Source organism: Mercenaria mercenaria, chromosome 18, assembly GCF_021730395.1.
Source record: "Mercenaria mercenaria strain notata chromosome 18, MADL_Memer_1, whole genome shotgun sequence".
NCBI lineage: Eukaryota > Metazoa > Mollusca > Bivalvia > Venerida > Veneridae > Mercenaria > Mercenaria mercenaria.
In genome coordinates this window covers 28,406,671-28,430,417 of record NC_069378.1, presented here as the reverse complement: position 1 = coordinate 28,430,417, position 23,747 = coordinate 28,406,671, and the positions used below count along the sequence as shown (strand labels likewise).

The 23,747-nt window shown below is 35.0% G+C and overlaps 2 protein-coding genes across 3 annotated transcripts in view; one reads left to right on the top strand and one right to left on the bottom strand.

Annotated features, from left to right (window-relative positions):
- Positions 1–23,747, bottom strand: part of LOC123538539 (probable E3 ubiquitin-protein ligase MID2) — a 148,073-nt gene that overhangs the window by 33,370 nt on the left and 90,956 nt on the right. The gene's annotated exons all lie outside the window — the stretch shown is intronic.
- Positions 12,746–17,564, top strand: LOC123532228 (uncharacterized). Its single transcript, XM_045313615.2, has 2 exons — positions 12,746–14,332; positions 16,595–17,564. The coding sequence occupies exon 1, from the start codon at positions 12,913–12,915 to the stop codon at positions 14,326–14,328; it is 1,416 nt and encodes a 471-aa protein (XP_045169550.2). The 5' UTR covers positions 12,746–12,912; the 3' UTR covers positions 14,329–14,332; positions 16,595–17,564.

Below are 23,747 nucleotides of genomic sequence, written 5' to 3'. Positions count from 1 at the left end.
GACTATGTCAAGCATAACGTGAAATTTAGCTCTATAACATTTTCAGGAAATAAATCTGATATGTAGAAAATACCATACGTTTTCAGAAAAATGCAGTCACACAATTTTATTGAATTTACAATATTACCGTTATAGTTTCCTAGCTGTCTTTAGGTCTAGGAAATTGGTATACATGTATGATCTAATTATCTGTAAATTTACAGATAATCTATAAATTTACAGATTTTTCGATGTATTCTCAAAAACGCAGCTTGAAATTAATTCGTTTATCTTAAGTATGCATAATTTAAGGTCATTTACGAGTTTCAGCAATTTTTGTTGACTTCGAGTTGTTGGCATTTTCAGAAAATCAGCAGAAATGACTGAGAGTTACAAGTGACCTTTATTTATGCATACCATAAGTAAATCAATTAATTTCACGCTGCGATTTGAGTCTAACTTTAGCAGTTTTCAAACACTTGATCTGTAAATTTATAGTTTGAAAAATCTATAAATTTATTATAGATTATCTGTAAATTTACTAGGTAGATTCAAGTTATTTCAGGCATTGTCTAGGTTACAATGTATTGCCTAAGTTAAGGACAAGCAGCTCAGCAGTGCAATACACAGATGTACATAGTCTGATCAAATATCCAAATATCTTTACCTGGGTCTCATGAATATCAAGTTCTGTATATTTCCGTAAATATTTATTTGTGTCCGAACATAAATAGCGATATCGCTATTACATGTATAATATAATGTTGTATGTGCACATAGCTATACGGACAAAGCGTTTAGCTGCCAATCTTAGAGTTGTGGGTTCGAGCCCTTCTTCTGACAATATCTTTTTTTCAAGAAAATCAAAGCTGTCAAAACAAAAGCTACAAATTTTGCATCCTGGCACGTAACATTATGACCTGTTTATAGGTAAGGAAAAGGAAAGGGAGCTTAGGTAATTACATACCTTGGAATTAGGAAATGTTTGTATAGTCTGTTCTGATTGGTCAGTAGAATCTAATTTAAAAAATGCAAGATATACATTGTTTTCAAAAAAGTACCCATTTGGTGTGTTTAGATAATGTAATTATTCATTATGACAATATGTGCTGGATTTGTTGTGTATTGAATAAAGCTTTCATGAAACGGGGTTTTCCCGTCATGCCAGCGATGTAAACAGATCATATAATTTACGCGAAAAATACTAAGAATATTTTTATGGATCTTAGATAGTTCTTTGAATATATGGAATGCGATACACGCCATATTGTTATAATGGAAACTAAGTTGAGGTTTCTGGTTCCTAGTAGAGATAAGACAAGGCTTGTCCAAGGACAAGTTATCACAGCTAGTATTAACCTTTAGCCTGCTACATTTCTATTATGGACTGATCCATCATTCAATTTTGACAGTGCCACTTATTATTCAAAGGGGCATACACCGAAAATTTACTGACTAAATAGTAAAAAGTGCAGACCATGATCAGCCTGCACTGATATTGGTCTGTACTGGTCTTAAAGGCAGAATCACTTGCCACCAGCAGGCTAAAGGTTAATTGTCACAAGTGTTGACCATATATTCGTATAAAGCCATTTTCCAGCAAAACGTAACGCTGAAATTAGAATATATTACAAATAGCCCAATTTTTCATCGGTATGTCTGTTTTTGTTCGGTTTTAGACAAAAAGGCCCACTTTCATCACTGTAATGTCGGAGGATATTCAAAAGTTAATGATATAGACTGTGATTTCATTTCTTACGGAATGAAACATACTTCAGGGTGCAAACAAAATGTGCATAATATTATCTTAAAAAAAATGAATTTTTCTTTAAAAAAACTTCGTAAATTCTTTGGTAGTGGATCATGATTAACATTAAACTGTGAAAATGGGAAAAGTTTGAGAGACATGCCTTATAGGCCAGAGATCATCCATTTTCGTTAATTTACATATTTGTATCCTGAAAATATCTACATTATTGAATTATCACATGGTTGACGTCGCGGGAGTGTAATAAAGCCATTAAATAAAAATGAGGAACGCCATGGGAAAACCAACATAGTGGCTTTGCGACCAGCATGGATCCAGACCAGCCAGCGCATCCACGCAGTCTGGTCAAGATCCATGTTGTTCGCTTTCAAATCCTACTCGTAAATGTAGGGATATTACACGTTGTTTTTTAGGCCTTGTTAACAATAAAAGAACCAGCATGGGAAACGTCTAATCTAGTCGAGTAATGGCAGACAGGGTTGATTTTAACACTAGCTTTTCACTTGGCATTGCCACAGAGGTCTAAATTAACGCTGTTTTCTGTTTACATTTCACTGTGGATGTATTTGTGACATTTTCGTAGAAAAAAAGGAGACGAGGTTGTATTTAGTAATGATAAAATCAATTTAATTATGAACTGATTTTCGATGTCACAACATTTAACAAAATAATGCCCCTTTTTCAGCTTAGCAGGTTTTTGGTTAAATTCTCATATGTAAGCTGGTATCTCAGTACCCACTAACTGGAATGGATTGAAACTTCACACGCTTGTCCACTGTTATGTGCTGATAAGCACTGTGCAGGTTCCATAACCCTGTTTTGTATCTTTACAAAACTATACCCCTTTCTCGACTGGTGTTTTCATTCAATTGACAAGGCTGTTGAATAGTCGAGCGTTGCTGTTCTCCGACAGCTCTTATTTTACACTTTCTCTTTTTTCTCTTATCTCTGTAATTACTCGATGGATTTGCTTTAAACATAAAATATTTATTCCCCATCCTCAAACACATTATATGGCACAAGGGTCATAAGTGTCACACCAATATTTCATGAATTATCCCCCTATTTACTTAGAATTTCAACTTAAAGTTTTTATGCATTTTCACTCTATCTCAGTTATTCCTAAATGGATTACGCAGTTGTTCTACATTATCTCCCATATGATACAAGACTTTTAACTCTGGTACCAATATGTAATGAATTATCCCCCTTTTCCTTAGAATTTCAGGTTAAAGTTTTGATGCATTATCATAGTTATTCCTAAATGGATTATGTAGTTGTTCTACATTATCTCCCACATGATATGGTACAAGGCTCATAACTCTGGAACCAATATGTAATGAATTATCCCCCTTTTACTCAGAATTTCAGGTTAAAGTTTTGACTCACTTTCACTATATCTCAGTTATTACTTAATTGAGCCGATTCAAACTTAAAACGGTTCTTCAACATCATCATTCACATCATATGACACAAGTGTCATTACTCGTGCACCAATATTTCATGAATTATTCCCCCATTTACTTAGAATTCAAGGTTTAAGGTTTGATACACTTTAACTCTATCTCAGTTATTACTAAATGAATTTGATTCAAACTTAAAATAGTTGTTCCACCTTATCACCCACATCATACGACTCAATGTGCATAATTCTGTCATCATTTTTTATATTAAATTATGTCCCTTTTACTAAGAATTTAAGGTTAATTTTATGCATTTTCATTAAATCTCTGTTATTACGAAATACATTTGATTTAAACTTGAAGTAGTTGTTCATCACCCACATCATATAACACAAGGTGCATAACTCTTGCACTAATATTTTATGAATTATGCCCCTCTTGGCTTAGAATTAAACTTATAAAGTGTTTTGATACACTTTATCTTTACCTCTCTTATTCCTTAATATTTTTGACACAGACTCAAGCTATGTACAATATCCTTATCCACCATTGGAGTCAATATACATTCCGGTGACAGCTCCAGTTTCTTCAGATGTGCCAAGTTTAACTTTCAAGCATCGAAATAGTCGAGCGCGCTGTCTCCTGTGACAGCTCTTGTCCTTAAAAAGGACAGCAGACATGGCGGAATTTCCTAATTCTACTTCTTATCACGTATGACGACATTTTTTGACTAAACAGAGACTTATTTTTGGATTTTTATCCGACTATACAAAGTATAAGGAGAGCTACCCGGCGTCGGCATCTTTCCGCGTCCCCACCTTGGTTAAGGCAGTCACAACTCAGTATCAGTTCATATTTTCAGGCCGAGTATTTTTCTCTTGAAAATTGCACTAAAGCCTTAACAGCTGGTCAAATTATCATCAACATAAGAAGCATATGATGATTTATAGTACATATGCCGCTTGTAAAATATTTGAGTCTCGTTTAGACAGAAAATTTACCCCAAAATATTAAAATTTTATGTGCAGTAGAACTCCAATATAAAAGATATTACAAAGACAAAATTTAGTTAATTTCATAGTACAATTATATGTATACTGCAAACTCCTACGGATTTTTGTCGAAATTGTTCCTGGTTATTGCATTAGACACAAAAAGACATCCCCGTGTAAATTTAATTTAAAATGTTGTTTGTACATGCATTACTGACCACAGGTAGCCAGGTAAACCTATACATAATCCTATAATATCACCTGTTTATGTACATGTAAATTATGTGTGAACAGATAACACAAATTGGATAAATTGATGGTGTTGGGACTTTTGTGTATAATTCAGTAATCAGGTAAAATTTCAAAATAATTTCTGAAGACTTTATTCTTCACGGTCTGCTTTACAATTGGCTGTAATTATCTTTGGAATGTATTGAATATATATCAAGTTTGACTGCAGATAAAATTGCAAAATTTTGTCATAAAAAATATCGAATAAAGGCATAATACAGGTAGTGAAATGCACATCCTTCTACTTGCATATGTTCACATAGATATTTAAAACATAATTATGACAAATTTATTGACTTATAGTTTCCACTTAGTCATCTTTTATTTTTATGAAAATTTGCATGTAAAATTTTGAGTCAAATGGCTGCCACTGTAGGCGATGCCTTAAGGATATTTTACACTTTCTATATTTTCTTCATTTCTCTGTTGTAATTACAGGATGAATTTGTTTCAAACTAAAACTGGTTATTCCTCATCACCACCCACATCATCTGAAATAAGGGCCAAAGCTTTGGCACTATTATTTCATGATTTTCCCCCTTTTCACTTAGATCTCAGGTTAAAGTTTTGGTGCACTTTCACTCTATCTGTTATTACTCACTCTATCTATTATTACTGACTTGATTTGATTCAAACTTAAAATAATTGTTCAACATCATAACCAACATCCTATGACACAAGGTGCATAACTCTGGCACATTTTTTCATGAATTATATCCTCCTTTTTACATAGAATTTCAGGTTAAACTTTTGATGCTCTTTCACTCTATCTCAGTTATTATGTCTCCCACCACACAGTGGTGTGGGAGACATAGAGGATATTTGTTTGTTTTTGTGTAAGCCACGAGTGCGAATACTTTTTTCGAAGCTCACGAGATGAAATAAAATTAAATCTTACACTTGAAACAAACAAATTTTCTTTTTATTTTATGGTTTTTCACAACAAATAAGGCAAATAAATTCGCACTTTCTATCTTGTTCGATTAAATGTTTCCCACTGGTAGCCCCATTCATTCGGACCAAAACACAAGTGATGCTAATACGCACATAAAAAATACTTGCTAGGAATATTTCTTGCAAAACCAATGATTAAATCCCCTCTTTGTTTTTATTAAACGATTTTAAAGTATAAATTTGGACTGTTGCAGTGTCAGTTTATAACTTGTTTTACTCAATAGTGGCGCAGTGATATTAAATGCCAATCAAGTATGTAGGCTGAACACCACTAAATCCAGCTGTTCTTTATTTCATATAAAATCCACTTACTTCATAACAGTTTTTCGACATTTTCTAGCATATCAGATTTTCAGAGACTTATATTTCCATAAAGAACTAGATCGCTACTTTAGAAAAACAAAACAAAAGGGAGTGTTAACTTTTATATAAGAAAACTACAGTTCGTTAAATACAACCCGCTGAATTTTCTACTTTTCGCTTCTTTCAATTTCTCTTTTCGAGACATTAAATTCTTACGCCGCCATTTTTACCTAGCATGCGATAGGAACATGCCGATTTCAATAGAATGCAAAGTTATACATACTGAAACGCGGTAGGGTAAAAGTAAGCACGTTGCTGCCGAGAACATGCACTAGGAAAAGAAAAAAGATTAGTACTATTTATATTTGGACTACTTGTGACTAGTCCAGCGGAGGCTTACATTCTATTTGGTAGTGATCAGCCTACACAAAAGACTGGTTTCAAAATCCAATATGGCGTGTAAAATAGTACTAATTTGCTATTAACAAGTTCCTAGTTAAATTAATATTAATGTTATTGTCAAATAACAAATTTAGAGTGTTGAAGGACAGTTTTTGTCTCGCCTGCGACATAAGGAACTGACAGCGGACTAAGGCGTAGCTTTTCCGACGGCGATGACGACGGCGGTGGTGGCGTCAAGGTTCCATTCTATTTGGTAGTGATCAGCCTCTATCGATACGACCACCATTTTGATAAAATACTCGAATCGAAGAATAGATTTGTCTTGTTTTGGATACAAATACTGGAATTATTTTTATTCTTGACAAGAGTAAAGTGCTATTCTTTTAATTTGTTGAAATGGTGAAGAAAAAGAAAAAGAAAATTCTCATTGAACGGCTTCGGCGAATGCGAAAACGGCTTCATTCGAAGTGTAGTAGGATTTAGATAGGACATCGCATTGAATGGAAAACGGGCTATTTGTCTACTTGCCTGGCAAAATACTGCTTTGTGTTTTTTTTGATTCACTGACAGTTTTTGCTGGGCTGTACATAAATACACCTGAAAATCTTCAAATTAAATGCAAGAAGACCCATTGAACAGACATTCGGATAGGATATCGCACTGAACAGCTGAATGGAAAATAGGATATTTGTTTACTTGCCTGGCACTATACTGTTTTGTGGTTTTCTTTATTCATTGACTGTTTTTGCTGGGCTGTGCACGAATTTACCCGAAAGTCTTCAAATTAAATGCAAGACCGACAGAACCGACCTTCCGTTTCAGTGAATTTTAGATAATTGCTGTAACGATTGACATTGTTTGAGGCACCTTAAGGGTACCGATTAAAAGTAGTCCAACAGTGAAAATATAATTTGATATTTTTCATTGTGAAATTATCAAATATATTTTTCACTTATATCTCAGTATATCACACTAAAGCATAAAATAAATATTGATTTACTCCAGTCTGTGTGTCCGTGTGTCTGTCTGTCTGTCAATCACAAAGCTTTTCCGCACTCTAATTCGAACATTTCTCATCCGATTTTCACCAAACTTGAACAAAATGTGTTTGACTATGGGATCTCGGCAAAGTTCGATAACTAGCAAAATCGGTCCAGGCATTTTGAAATTACGGCCCTTGAATTACCAAAAACCGGGATTTTTACTCTTATCCGCACTCTAAATCGAACATTTCTTATCAAATCTTCACCAAACTTGAATAAAATGTGTTTGACTATGAGACCTCGGCCAAGTTCGATAACTAGCCAAATCGGTCTAGGCATTTTGGAGTTATGGCCCTTGAATAACCGAAAAATCGGCCTTTTTACACTTGTCCGCACTCTAAGTCGAATATTTCTCATCCGATCTTCACCAAACTTGAACAAATGTGTTTGACCATAAAACCTCGGCCAACTTCGATAATAGCCAAATCGGTCTAGGCATTTTGGAGTTATGGCCCTTGAATAACCGAAAAATCGGCCTTTTTACACTTGTCCGCACTCTAAGTCAGACATTTCTCATCCGATCTTCACCTAACTGAACAAAATGTGTTTGACCATAAGACCTCAGAAAAGTTCGATAATGAGCCAAATCGGTCCAGGCATTTTGGAATTCTTGCCCTTGACTTGTAGTGAGTAAACAGTACATAAAGATTGACTTGCTATTTAGATGATTAGGCAGTTGTGGGAGACATTCGCTTTTCTCAAAAGCAGCTCTAGTTACTTAATGTATTGGATTCAAACATGAAATGTTGTTCAATATTATCACTCACATCATGCGACACAAGGACCATAACTCTTGTTCTAATATTTTATAAAGTATCCCCCTTTTTGCTTAGAATTTCAGGTTAAAGTCTTGATACACTTTCCCCCTATCTCAGTTCTTACGGAATGGATTTGATTCAAACTTAAAATAGATGTTCCACCTTATCTTCCAAATCATATGATACAAGGTCCATAACTTTGGCACCAATATTTCATTAGGAATTAGGCACCCTTTGATTTAGAATTCATGGTTATTTTTGATGCATTTTTGCGATATCTCAGTTATTACGAAATGCATTTGATTCAAACTTAAAGTAGTTGTTCCAAATCATCACTCACATCATCTGGCATGAGGGCCATAACTCTGGCACCAATATTTCATGATTTATCCCCCTTTTAAATTACATTGTAGATTGAAGTGTAGGTACACTTTCAGTGTATCTATTTTATTACTAAATGGATTTGATTCAAATTGAAAATAATTGTTCAGCATCATAACCAACATCTCATGGCACAAAATGCATAACTCTGTCACAAATTTTTCATGACTTATTCCCCCTTTTTAGCTCGACTATTCGAAGAATATTCTAGCTATTCTACTCACCCTGGCGTCGGCGTCACACCTTGGTTAAGTTTTTGCATGCAAGTACATACAGCTATTACTAAAAGGCATATAGCTTTGAGACTTATTTTTTCTTTTTCTAGGTCAATTACCAACTTCACTGGTTAAAGTTTTACCTGGAAATTACTATCTCCAAAACGTATGCAGATATTGCATTGAAACTTCACATGTGTCTTTGGGGTTATAAAACTAGTTGATAGCACCAAGTCCCATAACTCTGAGCTTCATTTTGGCCAAATTATGCCCCCTTTTGGACTAAGAAAATTCTGGTTAAAGTTTTGCGTGCAAGTACGTACAGCTATCACTAAAAGGCATATAGATTTGAAACTTATTTTTACTTTTTCTAGATCAATTACCAACCTCACTGGGTCAAGTCCCATAACTCTGACATGTATTTTGGGCAAATTATGCCCCCTTTTGGACTCTCCAAAACTAATGCAGATATGGAATTGAAACTTCACATGTGCCTTTGAGGTTATAAAACTAGTTGATAGCAGCAAGTCCCATAACTCTGATATGCATTTTGGTCAAATAATGTCCCCTTTTGAACTTAAAACTCTTTGATATTTAACCTTTTTGGGTAATATTTTCCTGCTTCTGGGACAATATTTCGAATAGTCGAGCTTGGCTGTCTTACGGACAGCTCTTGTTACATAAAATTTCAGGTTAAAGTTTTGATGCACTTTCACTCTATCTCAGTTCTTACTATTAGTAAATGGATTTGATTCAAACTTAAAATAGTTGTTCTACATTATCTCCCACATCATATGACACAAGGGCTATAACTCTGTCACCAATATTTTATTAATTATGCGCCCTTGTACTTTAATTCAAGGTAAGTTTTGATGGATTGTCACTATATCTCAGTTATTATAAGGAAATGCATTTGATTCAAACTTGAAGTAGTTATTCCACGTCATCACTCACATCATATGACATATAAGGTGCATAATTCTTGCATAAATATTGTATGACTTTTGGTTAACCATTATACTTATATAGTGTTTTTATACATTTTATCTTTACATCTCTTATTACTTAATATTTTTGACAAAGACTCAAGCTATTGTGCAATATTTTCATCCACCATTGGATTCATTAAACTCTCCAGTGACATCTCCAGTTTCCTTAAATGTGCATAGTTTCACTATCCAGCATTGAAATGTTCGAGCGCGTTGTCTCCTGTGTCAGCTCTTGTTGTTTTATGCCCCCCAGCATCTACTGATGCGGGAGGCATATAGTGATTGTCCGTCCGTCCGTCCGTCCGTTCAGGCTAACGAATTGGTACTTGAGTGTCTAGCAGGTTAGGGTTTGGACTCTTTGTTTATATGACAGTCACTTTAAAAAGTGTCCAAAAGCGGGTTTATGTGACTAATTTTTGGGTTTATGTGGCTAAAATTTATCATTGAAAGGTCACTTAAGTATCATACCGTGAGTACATCCGTCCGTCCGTCCGTACGAGGTTAACCAAATGGGACCGTTTCGTCTAGCATCAATACCCCTTACTAGAATGACTTGATACTAATGCAGATGTAACCTGTGACCATTCCTTATCTTCAGACAAAACCTGACCTCAGTTTGACCTTGACCTTGACCTCATTTTGGACTTAGGTTGCTTTATATGGGCCATCTCTTGGATAACCAAATGGGACCGTTTCGTCTAGCATCAATACCCCTTACAAGAATGAATTGATACTAATACAGATGTAAACTGTGACCATTCCTCATCTTCAAACATCACCTGACCTCAGTTTGACCTTGACCTTGACCTCGTTTTGGACTTAGGTGCAAAATCTATCGACAAGGATGCCACTGGGGGCATCAAGCGTTTATTGAACGCAGCTCCTTGTTTTTTTTTTATTTTCGAACAAATTTTAGCACATGAGGTGATAATTTCGCTAAACCTGGTGCATCAAATCCCGTAAATTTCTGATTTAGACTTGAAATCACGATGGATTTTTTTTACATCTGTGGCATTTTTGATAAAGTAGAGCTTATTTTACCTTCTGTGCATTAAAACATTTGCTGAACTGATGTAAAACACTCGCAAAAACGCGAAAACTTGAACACATGGTGACATTTTTCGCCAAAAAACAAAACAAAAAACAAACAAGAGGGCCAAGATGGCCCTAGAAACACACCATAACTGTTACAGTGTAAACATGGTTGACATAGTGATTTCATGGAAACAAATATTCTGACCAATGTTCATTAAGATTGGATCAAAAATGTGGTGTGTAAACAAACATTTTCTTCAATTTGACCTAGTGACCTAGTTTTTGAGCTAAGATGACATACATTCGAATTTGACCTAGATTTGATCAAGGCAATCATTCTGACTAAATTTCATCAACCTCGATTGAAAAATACAGCCACTATCGCATACAAAACGTTTTTAGCTCGACTATACAAAGTATAAGGAGAGCTATCCTACTCGACCTGGGTGCGTTTGTATGCTTGTGAGTCTAAAACGGTGCCCTACTGTTTTCTTAAGTGTTGCTTGTTCGTTTTTCTATGCTATTTAGTTGGATGTGGTTGTGTGTTTATCTTTGGTACATGAGTGTCTGCGCTATTGTGGTTTACGTTGTAGTGTGACTGTTATTAAGGAACGTGGCATTCCCTTTGTATATTCGTCCTTGTTCAACATTCCTCTTCGGGTCCTCCCGCCCCCCTCCACCTGGCCACATTTTGTCCCTTACCATTTCCCTCCCATCCGTCTGTATGTAGCATAAATTAATATGTACTTGTTGGATGTTTGAAGCAACCCGTCTGAAATATTTTGCCATTACAGCAGCTTCTTTTTGTTGTTGGCCTACTTTGCAAATGCGTGGCTCTGGGGCTGTGGTTTTGGTGCTCTGTGCTCCCTTACCTATTATCTTTTGCATTTCACTGCATATAATTCCACACCCCTTTTTTCAAAATTATTCTGCTGTAGCTGGATCTTATATGAAACAAAGAACAACTTCTTTTATTGGTATATAGCCTTGTCAAACTCCTACGCAGTGATCCCCTGTGCCGCTACGTTCTCAGCGTAGCGGCAAGGGAGATCAATGCATCGGAGTTCGAACTATTGTGTGCTCAACGCGTTGCAGATATCATACTGACTATACAGTTTTACTTTTGATTAACATTTTTAGATTTAGAAATCCTTAAATATGTATGCACATGCATCTTAAATTGTTTCGTGAATTGTAGGTTGCTGCTTTTAGCGAGAAAAGAAAGGTGGCAGTGGTGTGCGCCTCGAGTTTAGGGTTTGAAGGTAAGATCCACTTACGTAAAGGGGACTCTGTGGTCGAGTAGTAAAGGTCTCTAACTACAAATCACTTGCCACTTGCCGATGTGGATTAAAGTCTTTCTTGGGGCGTAAAATTCTTCATATGAGCAAGGCATTCACCTGGCTTACGGGAGGTCTATGGTTCTATCCAGGTGCCGCTCACGATGAAATAATGCACGGAGGGGCACCTTTGGTTTCTTTCCTCCATGAAAATCTCTGAAGTCGCATTATGATCTAAAATTTGCCGTTGTGATGTTAAACCCAGCAAAATCAAAATATACTTAAAGCTGTTTATAATAACACAAGTATACAAGAAAGTAACAAATGTCAAGAAAGACCATACAATACCGACAGTGTATTGATAAAGTACCAGCATCATTGATGAAAAGGTAGTAGTTTTAACATAACTTCACAAATCGGACAAATGTGATTTATAAACACACACCTGAAATATTATAAACTATTACAATAGAACTTATATTAACATATCATATAGAAGGTAAGGCGCAGTGTGGAAGTTAAATTTTACTTTTAAAATCTTTTACTTTTCAGGAACGTGTAATGTGAGCGAGGACACAAGGGCAAGATTGACGGAGGATTTGAAGAAAGGTAAATTTTCAAAACGCATGAAATGAGTGAGTGAGTGAGTGAGTTGGGTTTTACGGCAAATCGACACACAATGGTCATATATCGCCGACAAGAAGTCATATTGCAAACGCCAACTGTAAAGCATAAACATCTATGTAAAGCATACCTAAAATCATCCATGTAAAAATATAAGGCATACCGTATCCAAAATCAGTTATGTAAGATGTATATACTTTTATGTGTTAAAATATCAGCTACAAACATAATAATATTGCAAAGATGTAAATAAAAATATGAAATATTAGATTTCATTTCCTAAATTAACAACTTACCTGACATATGTACCTAAGGATTCCTTTCTTGGATAAAATTAACTCGCTGTACGGTAAAATACCGTATGGTGTAGGTTTTTAAACATACCCGGATATGATAACCTACGCATGCGCACACAGTTCTCTCCATTTCACGTGGGCGCATGGATAGTCACTTTCTTTCTTGGCGTCTTAGAAGACACACATTTTTTTTTGTTTGTTTATGACTCGCTGTGTTAATATGACTGAAATACAAGTTCAGTCTCAGAGAGATGTTTCATCGGAAGTTGATGAAGAGGAGAATTTGTCAGTTCATAGTCACGACGGTGAAAATTCGTCACGGAATACAACCAAAACTACGAGTACGAAAAAACGTCGGTCGAAAGTCGACATTTTGGAAGAACGTTTTGAATCTAGATTTTCTAGTATGGAGAATAAAATGGACAGTATTTTAGCTTCTTTGTCACAAAGACAAGAACCTATGAGTTCGGGGAATGGTAAAAGCCCCATAGAGGACTCGCCACCCACACCTGCACAACACCAGGGGAATGGTAAAAGCCCCAATTTTGAAATGGATGACGAAGATACAGTTTCTTTACATCCGTCTGGTAATGAAAATTTTGACAAATATGACAGTGAAAATTGCAGTGACGATGAAAATTTAAATCCAGTTACCAAAAAATGTTTGTTAGAAATTTTTGGTGAAGATGCTTGCATAAAAAAATCTGAAACAAAATCAGGAATTAACATTGAGACATCACAAAGAGAAGTGTTAGAACAGAGTTATCGTTCTTCTTCACCTAACAACGTGACAGCTTATGCTGAAGAAAATAAGGATCTTTTTCCGGTAGATGAACAGACGGAAAAATTTTTACAGGTACCAACGTTAGACGATTTAATAGAATCTTGTTTGGTACGCAAGTATGGTGCTAAGGCAAATTTTAACAAACACGGGAAATATTTATTTTCACAACCATGCAAAATGGTAGAGAAAACAGCCTACAGGGGCCAACAGGCAGCCTATATGGGAATAGTAATGCAATTATATATTCAACAAGGTCTTGGTGCATTAATTAACATGTTACCAGAGGACACTAACATTGTGCAGAAAGTTAAAGACATTTTTGCAATGTGCACTCGCAGTTTAGATCAGTTAGGACGTACTGGGGCGTTTTTCCATATCATACGCAGACAAGTAGCTATGAGTGATACGTCTTTATTTGAACTAGATGATGCCCGTACTATGAGTAACTTACCTTTAACAAGTGATGGTGTTTTTGGGGCAGACTTAGAAAAGACTCTTAAACAAAAGAAAGAGAAAAGAAAGACATTAGATGATTTATTACCCGAAAAGTTTAACAGGAAGGAACCGTTGAAACGCAAATCTAGTGACAATTCTGGACAATTGGTAGTAAAAAAGCCATATACAGCCAGTTATACATCTTCAGCACAATCAACTAGCTATGGCAAAAATCAGTCAACTTTTCGCATTCCCAAGTTGTCACAAACACAGTCAACTTTCAGAAACAAGTCAAAATACGACAAATCTGACAGTAGGACAGATAACAGAACCAAATCGTTTCAGTCCAGTACTGGCAACAAAACCAGGACCAGTGGAATTAGGTCTACAAAACAATGACAAGGTAAATATGTTAGTGTTGCACCCGGAGATACCGATAGGGGGTCGACTATGTCATTTTCTACAAAACTGGAAACAAATAACTCAAGACAAATGGGTGTTATCTCTTATAGAAGAGGGTTACAAACTAGAGTTCATTCAAAAACCACCATTTTTGGGTATAAAGGAGACATTTGCAAATGCAAAAAATTCAGATTTAATGGAAAAAGAAGTAAATTCTTTATTAGAAAAAAATGCCATAGAAATTGTCCAAAAATCAGAATGGCAAACAGGTTTTTACAGTACTCTCTTCTTAGTCAAAAAGAAAACAGGAGATTTAAGACCTGTAATAAATCTGAAACCTCTAAATCAGTATCTCCGGAAGCAACACTTCAAAATGGATACATTAAACAAAGTGATCGGCCTAGTTCAGAAGGGAGATTGGGCAATATCAATAGATTTAAAAGATGCATACTTCCATATTGGAATATTCAAAAAACATCGCAAGTATCTCAGATTTTGTTGGAAAGGCAGAGTTTACCAATTTCGAGCTCTTTGCTTTGGCCCAACCGTTTCACCTCGTGTATTCACAAAAATTGTGACAGTAGTAGCAGCTTATCTGAGATCAAAAGCAATCAGAATGTCAGTTTATCTAGACGACTGGCTACAGTTAAATCAGCTAAAACAGTTACTTTTAAGAGAAAGAGAGATAACGCTCAATCTTCTTCTGAACTTAGGCTTCATAATAAACAAGAACAAATCATCCCTTGTACCAGTTCAGGTAATGACTTATCTGGGATCAGTTTTTCATTTAGACAAGGGTCTTGTTTGCCCGACAGAGGAACGATATATAGCTCTTGTCGGAGCAATTCAAAAATTAATCCAGGGACATGCAGTAGCCAGACAGTATCTGGTGATTCTAGGGATGATTGCTTCTTGTTTAGAGTTGGTACCGAATGCTCGTCTGTACATGAGACCAATTCAGTTGCATTTGTTAACGAACTGGAACCCAGCAAGACTACCGTTAGATTATCACATTCCATGTACTCCTTTGCTCATATCACATCTGAAATGGTGGTTGTCCAAAGCAAACTTTCTGAAGGGAAGATCTTTGGAGGGTTTTCGAGCAGAAATAACAATGACTTGCGATTCCTCGAAAACGGGATGGGGCGGATATGTGAACAATCAGGTAGTTCAGGGCAATTGGTCAGAGAACATGAGTTCACAGCATATAAACTTCCTGGAGTTAGAAGCTGTGTACAGAACTATGAGTCATTTTCTCCCGGTTCTGCAGAACAAACAAGTTCTTGTTCGTTCCGACAATATAACAGCAGTACAATACCTGAACAAACAGGGTGGTACTCATTCAGTGAAACTTTGCAATCTTGCACAGAATATTTGGTCAATGGCTCTAAGCCACAATATGAAGTTGAAATCAGCTCATATCAGTGGCCATATGAATGTATTAGCAGATTTTCTGAGTCGACACAAAATTCAGTCGACAGAATGGTCACTGAACAAAACAGTAGTCAAGAGTCTGTTTCAGATGTGGTCGGAACCAACAATAGACTTGTTTGCGACAGCAGAGAATCGACAGTGTCCTGTGTTTGCTCATGGATAAATCATCCAAAAGCCTTAGCACAGGACGCATTGTCGATAAGTTGGGAGAAACATGATAGCATATGCGTATCCTCCAATTTGTCTTATACCCAAAGTTCTAGCTCACATGATGAGATACAATTGCGAAATCTTTCTGATAGCCCCGATGTGGCCAAGGCAACATTGGTATCCAATGCTTCTACAGTTGTTAATAGCACCTCCAATCAAACTACCAAATTTATCAGATCTGTTGATTCAGAAAAAAGTAGTACACTCGAACAGCAAATTTCTAAACCTGACTGCATGGAGGCTATCAACAAGCAATTCAAAGCAGAGGGATTTTCTAAGAACACTAGAAAACTTCTCAATGCTTCATGGAGAGCTGGAACTCAAAAGGACTATAAATGCAAATTTAGGAAGTTCAGTAGCTGGTGCTGTAAAAGGGAGATTGATCCCTATTGTGCATCTTTAAATCAATGTGCAAATTTTCTGTCTGATCTCTATAGACAAGGGCTTAAATACAGAACTATTGCAGGTTACCGCTCAATGTTTCATCGGTTCTACCTCCAATTGATAAAATCCCTGTAGGACAACATCCATTCATTATAAGACTCCTAAAAGGAGTTTTTAATGAAAGACCTCCTATTCGTAGACTAGTACCTGAATGGGATTTGTTACTTGTTTTTAGGTATGCTGAAACAACACCCGTTTGAACCGATGGAGAAAGCAAGTTTGAAATATGTAACATATAAGACAATTTTTCTGGTGGCCATTACAAGTTTCCGCAGATGTGGAGATCTTCAATCACTGAAACTTGGTGAAAATTCAGTCAATGTACAGAAAAAAGGTGTAACTTTCATAAGACATGGTTTATCCAAACAGGACAGGTTTTCACATCAAGGTAGCACAATATTCATTCCAGCATACACAGCAAGTAAGTTGTTAGATCCAAAACGTGCTCTGACAATATATCTTAGGAGAACAGAAGATTTCAGATCTTCTGGTGAAAATGAAAAATTGTCTCTGTTTTTGACAGTTAACAAACCGCACAACAGTGCATCATCTCAAACTATTTCTTCATGGATTGTGAAAACTATTCAAAAAGCATACAAGATGAACAATAAAGATGTTCCAAAAGTCAAGGGTCATTCAACTAGGTCTATTGGTCCTTCCTGGGCCCTCTTCAGAGGAGCACAATTGAAAGATGTAATGGACAGTGCAGATTGGAGTCATGCTTCTACTTTTGTAAAATTTTATTTAAAAAATCTCAGTGCGAATTTTCTGGGAGATTAAACTTTCTTTCCTGGCGAGTTAATTTTGGGATATTGAAGAGTCACAGTGTATATAATTTGGTGTTATGCAATAATCAGGAGGAAAGCATGTTGTACAGTTTATACATGTAGATGTATAGTAATTGGATGATTAACTGTGAAATTATCTATATATACAGATTTTATGCATATATTGGAATGTTAGAGCAAAATAGCTCTTTAATGGAAGGTGTATATATATATAGTGTAGATATGTAAAAAGGAGGGATATTTATTGGTATGCAGAAAACTTCAGACATCTGAACCCACCTCCGCTTGAAGGAACTGCTTTGGAAATCGAATCCTTAGGTACATATGTCAGGTAAGTTGTTAATTTAGGAAATGAAATTTCTAAATTTGTACTCAAATTTTAATTTTATGAGTAAATTATACTTACCTGACATATGTAACAACCCTCCCACCTTCCCCACTTCAGATTAAGTTTTCTGGTGTCTTCTAAGACGCCAGAAAGTGACTATCCATGCGCCCACGTGAAATGGAGAGAACTGTGTGCGCATGCGTAGGTTATCATATCCGGGTATGTTTAAAAACCTACACCATACGGTATTTTACCGTACAGCGAGTTAATTTTATCCAAGAAAGGAATCCTTAGGTACATATGTCAGGTAAGTATAATTTACTCATAAAATTAAAATTTGAGTACAAATTTAGAAATTTTTTGATACATTACTATCTGCTTTAAAAACTATGAAATATTTCCGGCTGAAACTTTTTCAAATAACTCTTTCAAAGATTGAACTTCATAATATGTTATGCATTTTGTAGCAAAGTCCACACAGTCGATTGAAACATGTTTAATAGTTAGCGGTTTTTGACATGTGACACATTCGGGTTGATCTTCAATATTCAAAAGATAAGAATGTTTTTTTCTCATATGAATCGAAGTACTTGGGTTTAAAAATAATTTTATGAGCAGGAAGTGTAAAACGTGGGTTGTTTAAGAAATGTGTTAATGTATAATACAATATAAAATGTTTTCTAAGTAATTTTAAGACCTTTAAGCTAATGGATTCAAGTGCTCAGCGGAAGAAGGTTATTGGCAAGACCACTGGCACCAAATGCAACTGTACTTGTTATACCCTACCCCCAGGTATGCTACAAGAACCATGGTCTTGATCGTACTTTTCTCACCTAAAACGCGCAGTTCGTTGAATGGGTACCAAGCATATTAAACAAGTGGTAATTTATCTTCAATCGTGCACCAATCACATTGTCTCAATATTTCATATTGCAGACATATTCCGCATATTTCATGCTTTCGTCAACGTTACAGAAAAAGACTTGTATTAACTTCCCTAATGAACGTCCGGTCTAGAGGTCACATCAGTGTGCAAAGTGTTAGGCATCAATTATTAGGTTGAGTTCGCCGTCTTATCGGTAAATTTATCCCTCTGCTTGGCGATATCGATTTTTGGGAAGCGAAGCCTTCCCAAATTCGCCAACTACGTTTACCGACATTGGTGAAATTTTACTTACAAATGCCGTTACTTCCTTTCTCCGTGCATACGCTATATAAGTAGTTTAGTGCTTTTATGAAATTCAAGGGTCTGAGAGTAAACAGATCGATACCATTTATTTAGCGAATGCAATAGACGTGAACACCTACGATTTATAAATAAAAAAATTTGGCAGCTCTCTGTTATCCTGTCAGATAGCATTAGAAAATTTTACATAACGAAGCTAAATCAATTCGCCCCCTATGAATGAAATATCCGTATGAATGGAACTTTTTCGTCTTTGATAGGGCTAAGGTAAAACTCAATGACAGAATACACAAAATATGTAAATTGCAGAGATAAAGCTAATAAATCAAGCGAAATGTAAGACGTATTTAACAAAAATATACATGCAATTAAAATTTAATCGAAACACTTAGATAATGTTTATGTTGTTTAAACGGAAACGGGATTCCTGCGACCACTCGGTTACAGCTTATGACCTCAGTCTATAAATAGCTCATTTAAACAAACACTGGTCCCAAGCAGTTTCATTCATAACAAATGTCGATATGAATTATACTGCGCATTATTGATTATAAATTTAATATAAAAGTATTACTTTTACTAGGTAATATTTTTGCATGTAATTCAATAAATAATGAGAACAAAATATGATTAATATAAAGGAGAAGCTTACGTTTTAAAACTAAATTCTCCCAGATCAGTTGCTAAAGGTTCTAATGGAGGTAATGCTATGTGACACAGTTATGCGAGAAGAAACAAATGACCACATTCTACGGTTTGTGTACCGAAACAGCTTACATGTTATATTTTGCTACATAAATAATGTTTACATTTACAATAGAAACTTATAATATTATTTGATTTCACGGCAGTTTGTTTGTTTGTTATTGTTTTTGTTTTTTGTTGTTTTATTTTGTCATTTTTTGTCATATATATACAAGTTAGTTTTAGAGACATTCTCACAAATGCTGAAAGTAATATTGTATATACTGAATATAACCATCATACATCATTGTTTCGCACTAGGTTGCAATTTTTAAACAACTATTACTGCGTCCTTGTTTTAATTTCGAATAATTTATGTTATTTCCTCAAGCTCAAATTGAGCCAAATTTCAAAGTGATAACCACTGCGCCAAAACAATCGCAGAGAATTCATTATACCATTTTTTATATTAAAGAAATCTCAAAGTATTGCATAACAATTATAAAACACAACATAAATCTATTTTTTTCTTTACTTTTATTTAAGTAGTTTTTATTGTAACCCTCATGTATATATAATGAATGTATTTGTCTCATGTTTTTGTATATGTGTACGAACTGAGAGTTAAATGAAATAAATTTGAAACTTGAAATATACCGATAACAATTTTCCTAGGAGCCTCGAGTAAAATGATTTAATCGGACAAAATTAAGCTCCAACACTGAAAACATAATACCGTTGCTCTCTGCATTCAAAAATAATCATAGTGCAGAAGTAAAACCTATACCTACATTTCCTCCACAGAATAAATGCAAAATAAAGAACTTTTACCACATAATTATCTAAACCTTCACCCTTCTTGCAAAAATAGATAAATACATAAATAGATAAAACAACGAATATAATGAATAAAAATTAGGTTCTAGTGGGATTTGAATCACGCCCTCCTGAAAACTTAGTTAAAGTAGTATATGGTAGGAATTGAGTACTCTTCAAAAAAGGTGGTGCACTATTACGGGTCCGTAAATTTTCCTAACTATCGCGTTTTCGAAGGAAATGGACTAGATCGTGATCATTAACAGTCCGATTTATCATGTTTATAGCGGGGTTTGAGCAAAAAAGTTCTCCCAGACAAGAAAATTGCCCCGTCAGTACTTCAGTGCATTGATTAAATAAAAATTCAGTTTTATCGGATACACTTGTAAATTTTATAAATGTATTGAGTTTTGTCTACGCGTTGAACTACTTAATTACGCGGTAAATATTTGTCATGTGACAAAGGCGAATGACACCCGGAAAACTATATTAATCCGCTGAAAATACCAGTCGTCGGTAGCACAAATCTTTATAACGTGAACATCAAGGATATAGATTTTTTATGAAGTATTTGCATAAAATAGTACTCATTCATAATTTAAAATGCCATTATGGTCCCTTTCTTATATAGTACTGATATGATGCTAGTCTTGTCAACCTTCTTGTCGTATTTTGTTGATGTTCTGCTAGTCTGGCTCAACTATATTTTATGTGAGCACACAATATTTTTAAGTGAATCCGTTAGATTTCTTGAAATATAGAAAATATTGGACTTTAAACATACTGAACGTTTAATCTCACTTTGTTTTTTTGTATGATTTTTAAAAAAATGTAACCCAGGTTTGTAAGATTTCAAAATAAAATTTGTTTCACCGTTAATAGAAATATTTTGACATTTTTTCTGTTTGTTGTCTTGCCTTTATGCATTTGACATCTCACTTTGGAAGATCCTGTCATGATTGTCTATCAAACCTGCTTTAAGTCTAGTCCGTTTGATTTTCTTAGAACCTTGCCAAAGACATGAACAGCGCCTTATGATTTTGGTGTCGATGTCAAAGCGACCATTAAAACCTAAATATGCTTTTACTGATGATCAGATTTCATACATACAGAAATTGGTTCCCTATTAGGTCTAGAGTCAAGTCAAAGATTATGATTTGTTTGTTTGTTAGGTTTAACGTCGCACCGACACAATTATAGGTCATATGGCGACTTTCCAGCTTTGATGGTGGAGGAAGACCCCAGGTGCCCCTCCGTGGAGTAATATCAGTTATGTTTCTGAAATATTTTCAAACTAATTGATGCAATACAACAACGTTGTTGACATGGTAACGTAACATGTGTAATGTATGTTATATTTTTATTCTTCCTTCAATAAAATGTTAACTCTATATCTGCGAACATTATAGACCACATAAAATTTGTTATTTCATTGATAACAATTAATTATATAATTTTATTCAGTTTTATGGGTCTCAGAATCGTCTTCGTTTTTTTTGTGACACTGGTCCATTTTATACAAATTACAATGTAGCTGAGCATATCCAGTTTTGAGTAAAACAAATACCATAAGAGTAAAAAAATAATATATTAAAAAGCACTGAGAGACTTTGAGACCAGATCAAAGCTGACTGCTTCATTTAAATTGATTTAAAACTTATAAAATGTTATTTTTTAACAAAATTTTGTCATTTTGTAACATTCTCATTAATATTCATGAAAATTCAAATAAGTAAATTAATGTGAAAATGCTGCTATTTAAGGCCAAAGCCTTAGCTTCATTTTGACACTATTTCTATTGTTTTATCACCAAAACTGACCAAGATATGACTGATTATCATCTATATGGTCGTCCTTTTCAAAAATGAACGGTTGTCATGGAGACAGTGAAATCATATACAGTTCAAAAGAGTTTTTTCATGGTAACATTTTTATTTTGAAAAAGTTGGTCCTGCCGAACGACTTGGTACATATGAAAAAAGTTGGGGGGGGGGGGGGGGGGGGGGGGGAGATGCAAGGTAGACCCCACCGGCTCCGCACTGTACACTGACTACATTTGGTAATTATTATAACATGTCTCAGATTCTAGATGTAAACTTGGGTATGAAATTGGGAAAGAATATTTCCAGTAAGTGACTTTAACACAATTTCTGATTTGATCAATAATATTATCTCTATCTGCGTGAAAAGAAATCTGTTTTCATCATATGATCTTGTTGAATTATTGAAATAAATTTGTGGAAAATAACGTGTATTTCTGTTCATAGCGTGTCTTTACTAAAGTTATTTATACTTTACCAAAGACACACAAACCTTGAATTATCTGGTCAATTTCTTTCTTACCCTCGCAGGCAGAAACAAATATGTAGAGGCAAACTGCCCACTTTGGTGGAGAGCCACTGGAATCCAGTTTCAGTCGCCATACAACAAAAGTACGTATTAAGCTTTAAGGTTACAGAACTACATATTCTTCGATGTTGTAAAATTTGTAGTTATGTCTAGGTGGTTTTGTTATTACATAAGCAAATTTCCAAGTAATTCCCGCTTCAGACACAATAAGCTCTTACGTGCACTGTTACGTAATATAAAATACTCCTGACAGGCGGGTAGCGATCTACAGAAACACATGCATGTAGTTTTAAATTTATATAGTGTAACAAAGTCAGCACCGAAATCTTTATACATCTGAAATTGTAATATTGCGAAATTTAAAAAAACCAAGTAAACTTACAGATAGATGACCTATTTTATGTATTTATGTTTTTTGTTGGATTTATGTCTAACATACTATTATATAGACCAGGACCGTAGGAAGCATTTTCAGACTGGGTGGCACACATTTTAAAAATCAGTTAAAATTGACTCGATGTCAAAAAACTTGCTAAGGTAATTATTATAATCGGTCAAATTAGCCACCCTGTCCCTCATCCTGTTCCTACGACCCTGTAGACAATATGTTAACTTGCTTTAGGCAATCCTAGTATTTGCCCATTCAAATATTATTTCATGCACTTGTTTCGTGAAATGTGGATTATTTCATTTGATTGTTTTTCTTTTTGTTTGTAAACATTCGGCATTCTTTCAATAATGTCAATCTTCAATGGATTAAGTATTAACACTACGGACTCCTTCACGTTCCGGGATTCGAACAGCCTCATTGTATAAACGCCTACATTATATAATCATTGGTCATATGTTCGTTTATTTTCAAATGCATGTATTAGATTATATCATTCATGAAATGATGCTTATGTTTATATAATCAAATAATGCTGTTTTATTTAAGCCAGAAATAAATATTTCAGGGTACACGGCGTAGTTATTTGTATGGAATTCCAGTTTGAGTTTTTTTTTCAGTGAACAACTTGTCTTTGAACAAAATGCAGTTGCAGACCTTGATGAGAAGTGCCAGGGCGTATTTCAGAAGGTAAAAATTATATGTATAACACTGAACTTTTGGGAAGTACTTTTATTGTACTGGAGTACATGTCATCGGAACAGAACATTTCTATGTCCAAGTATTAGC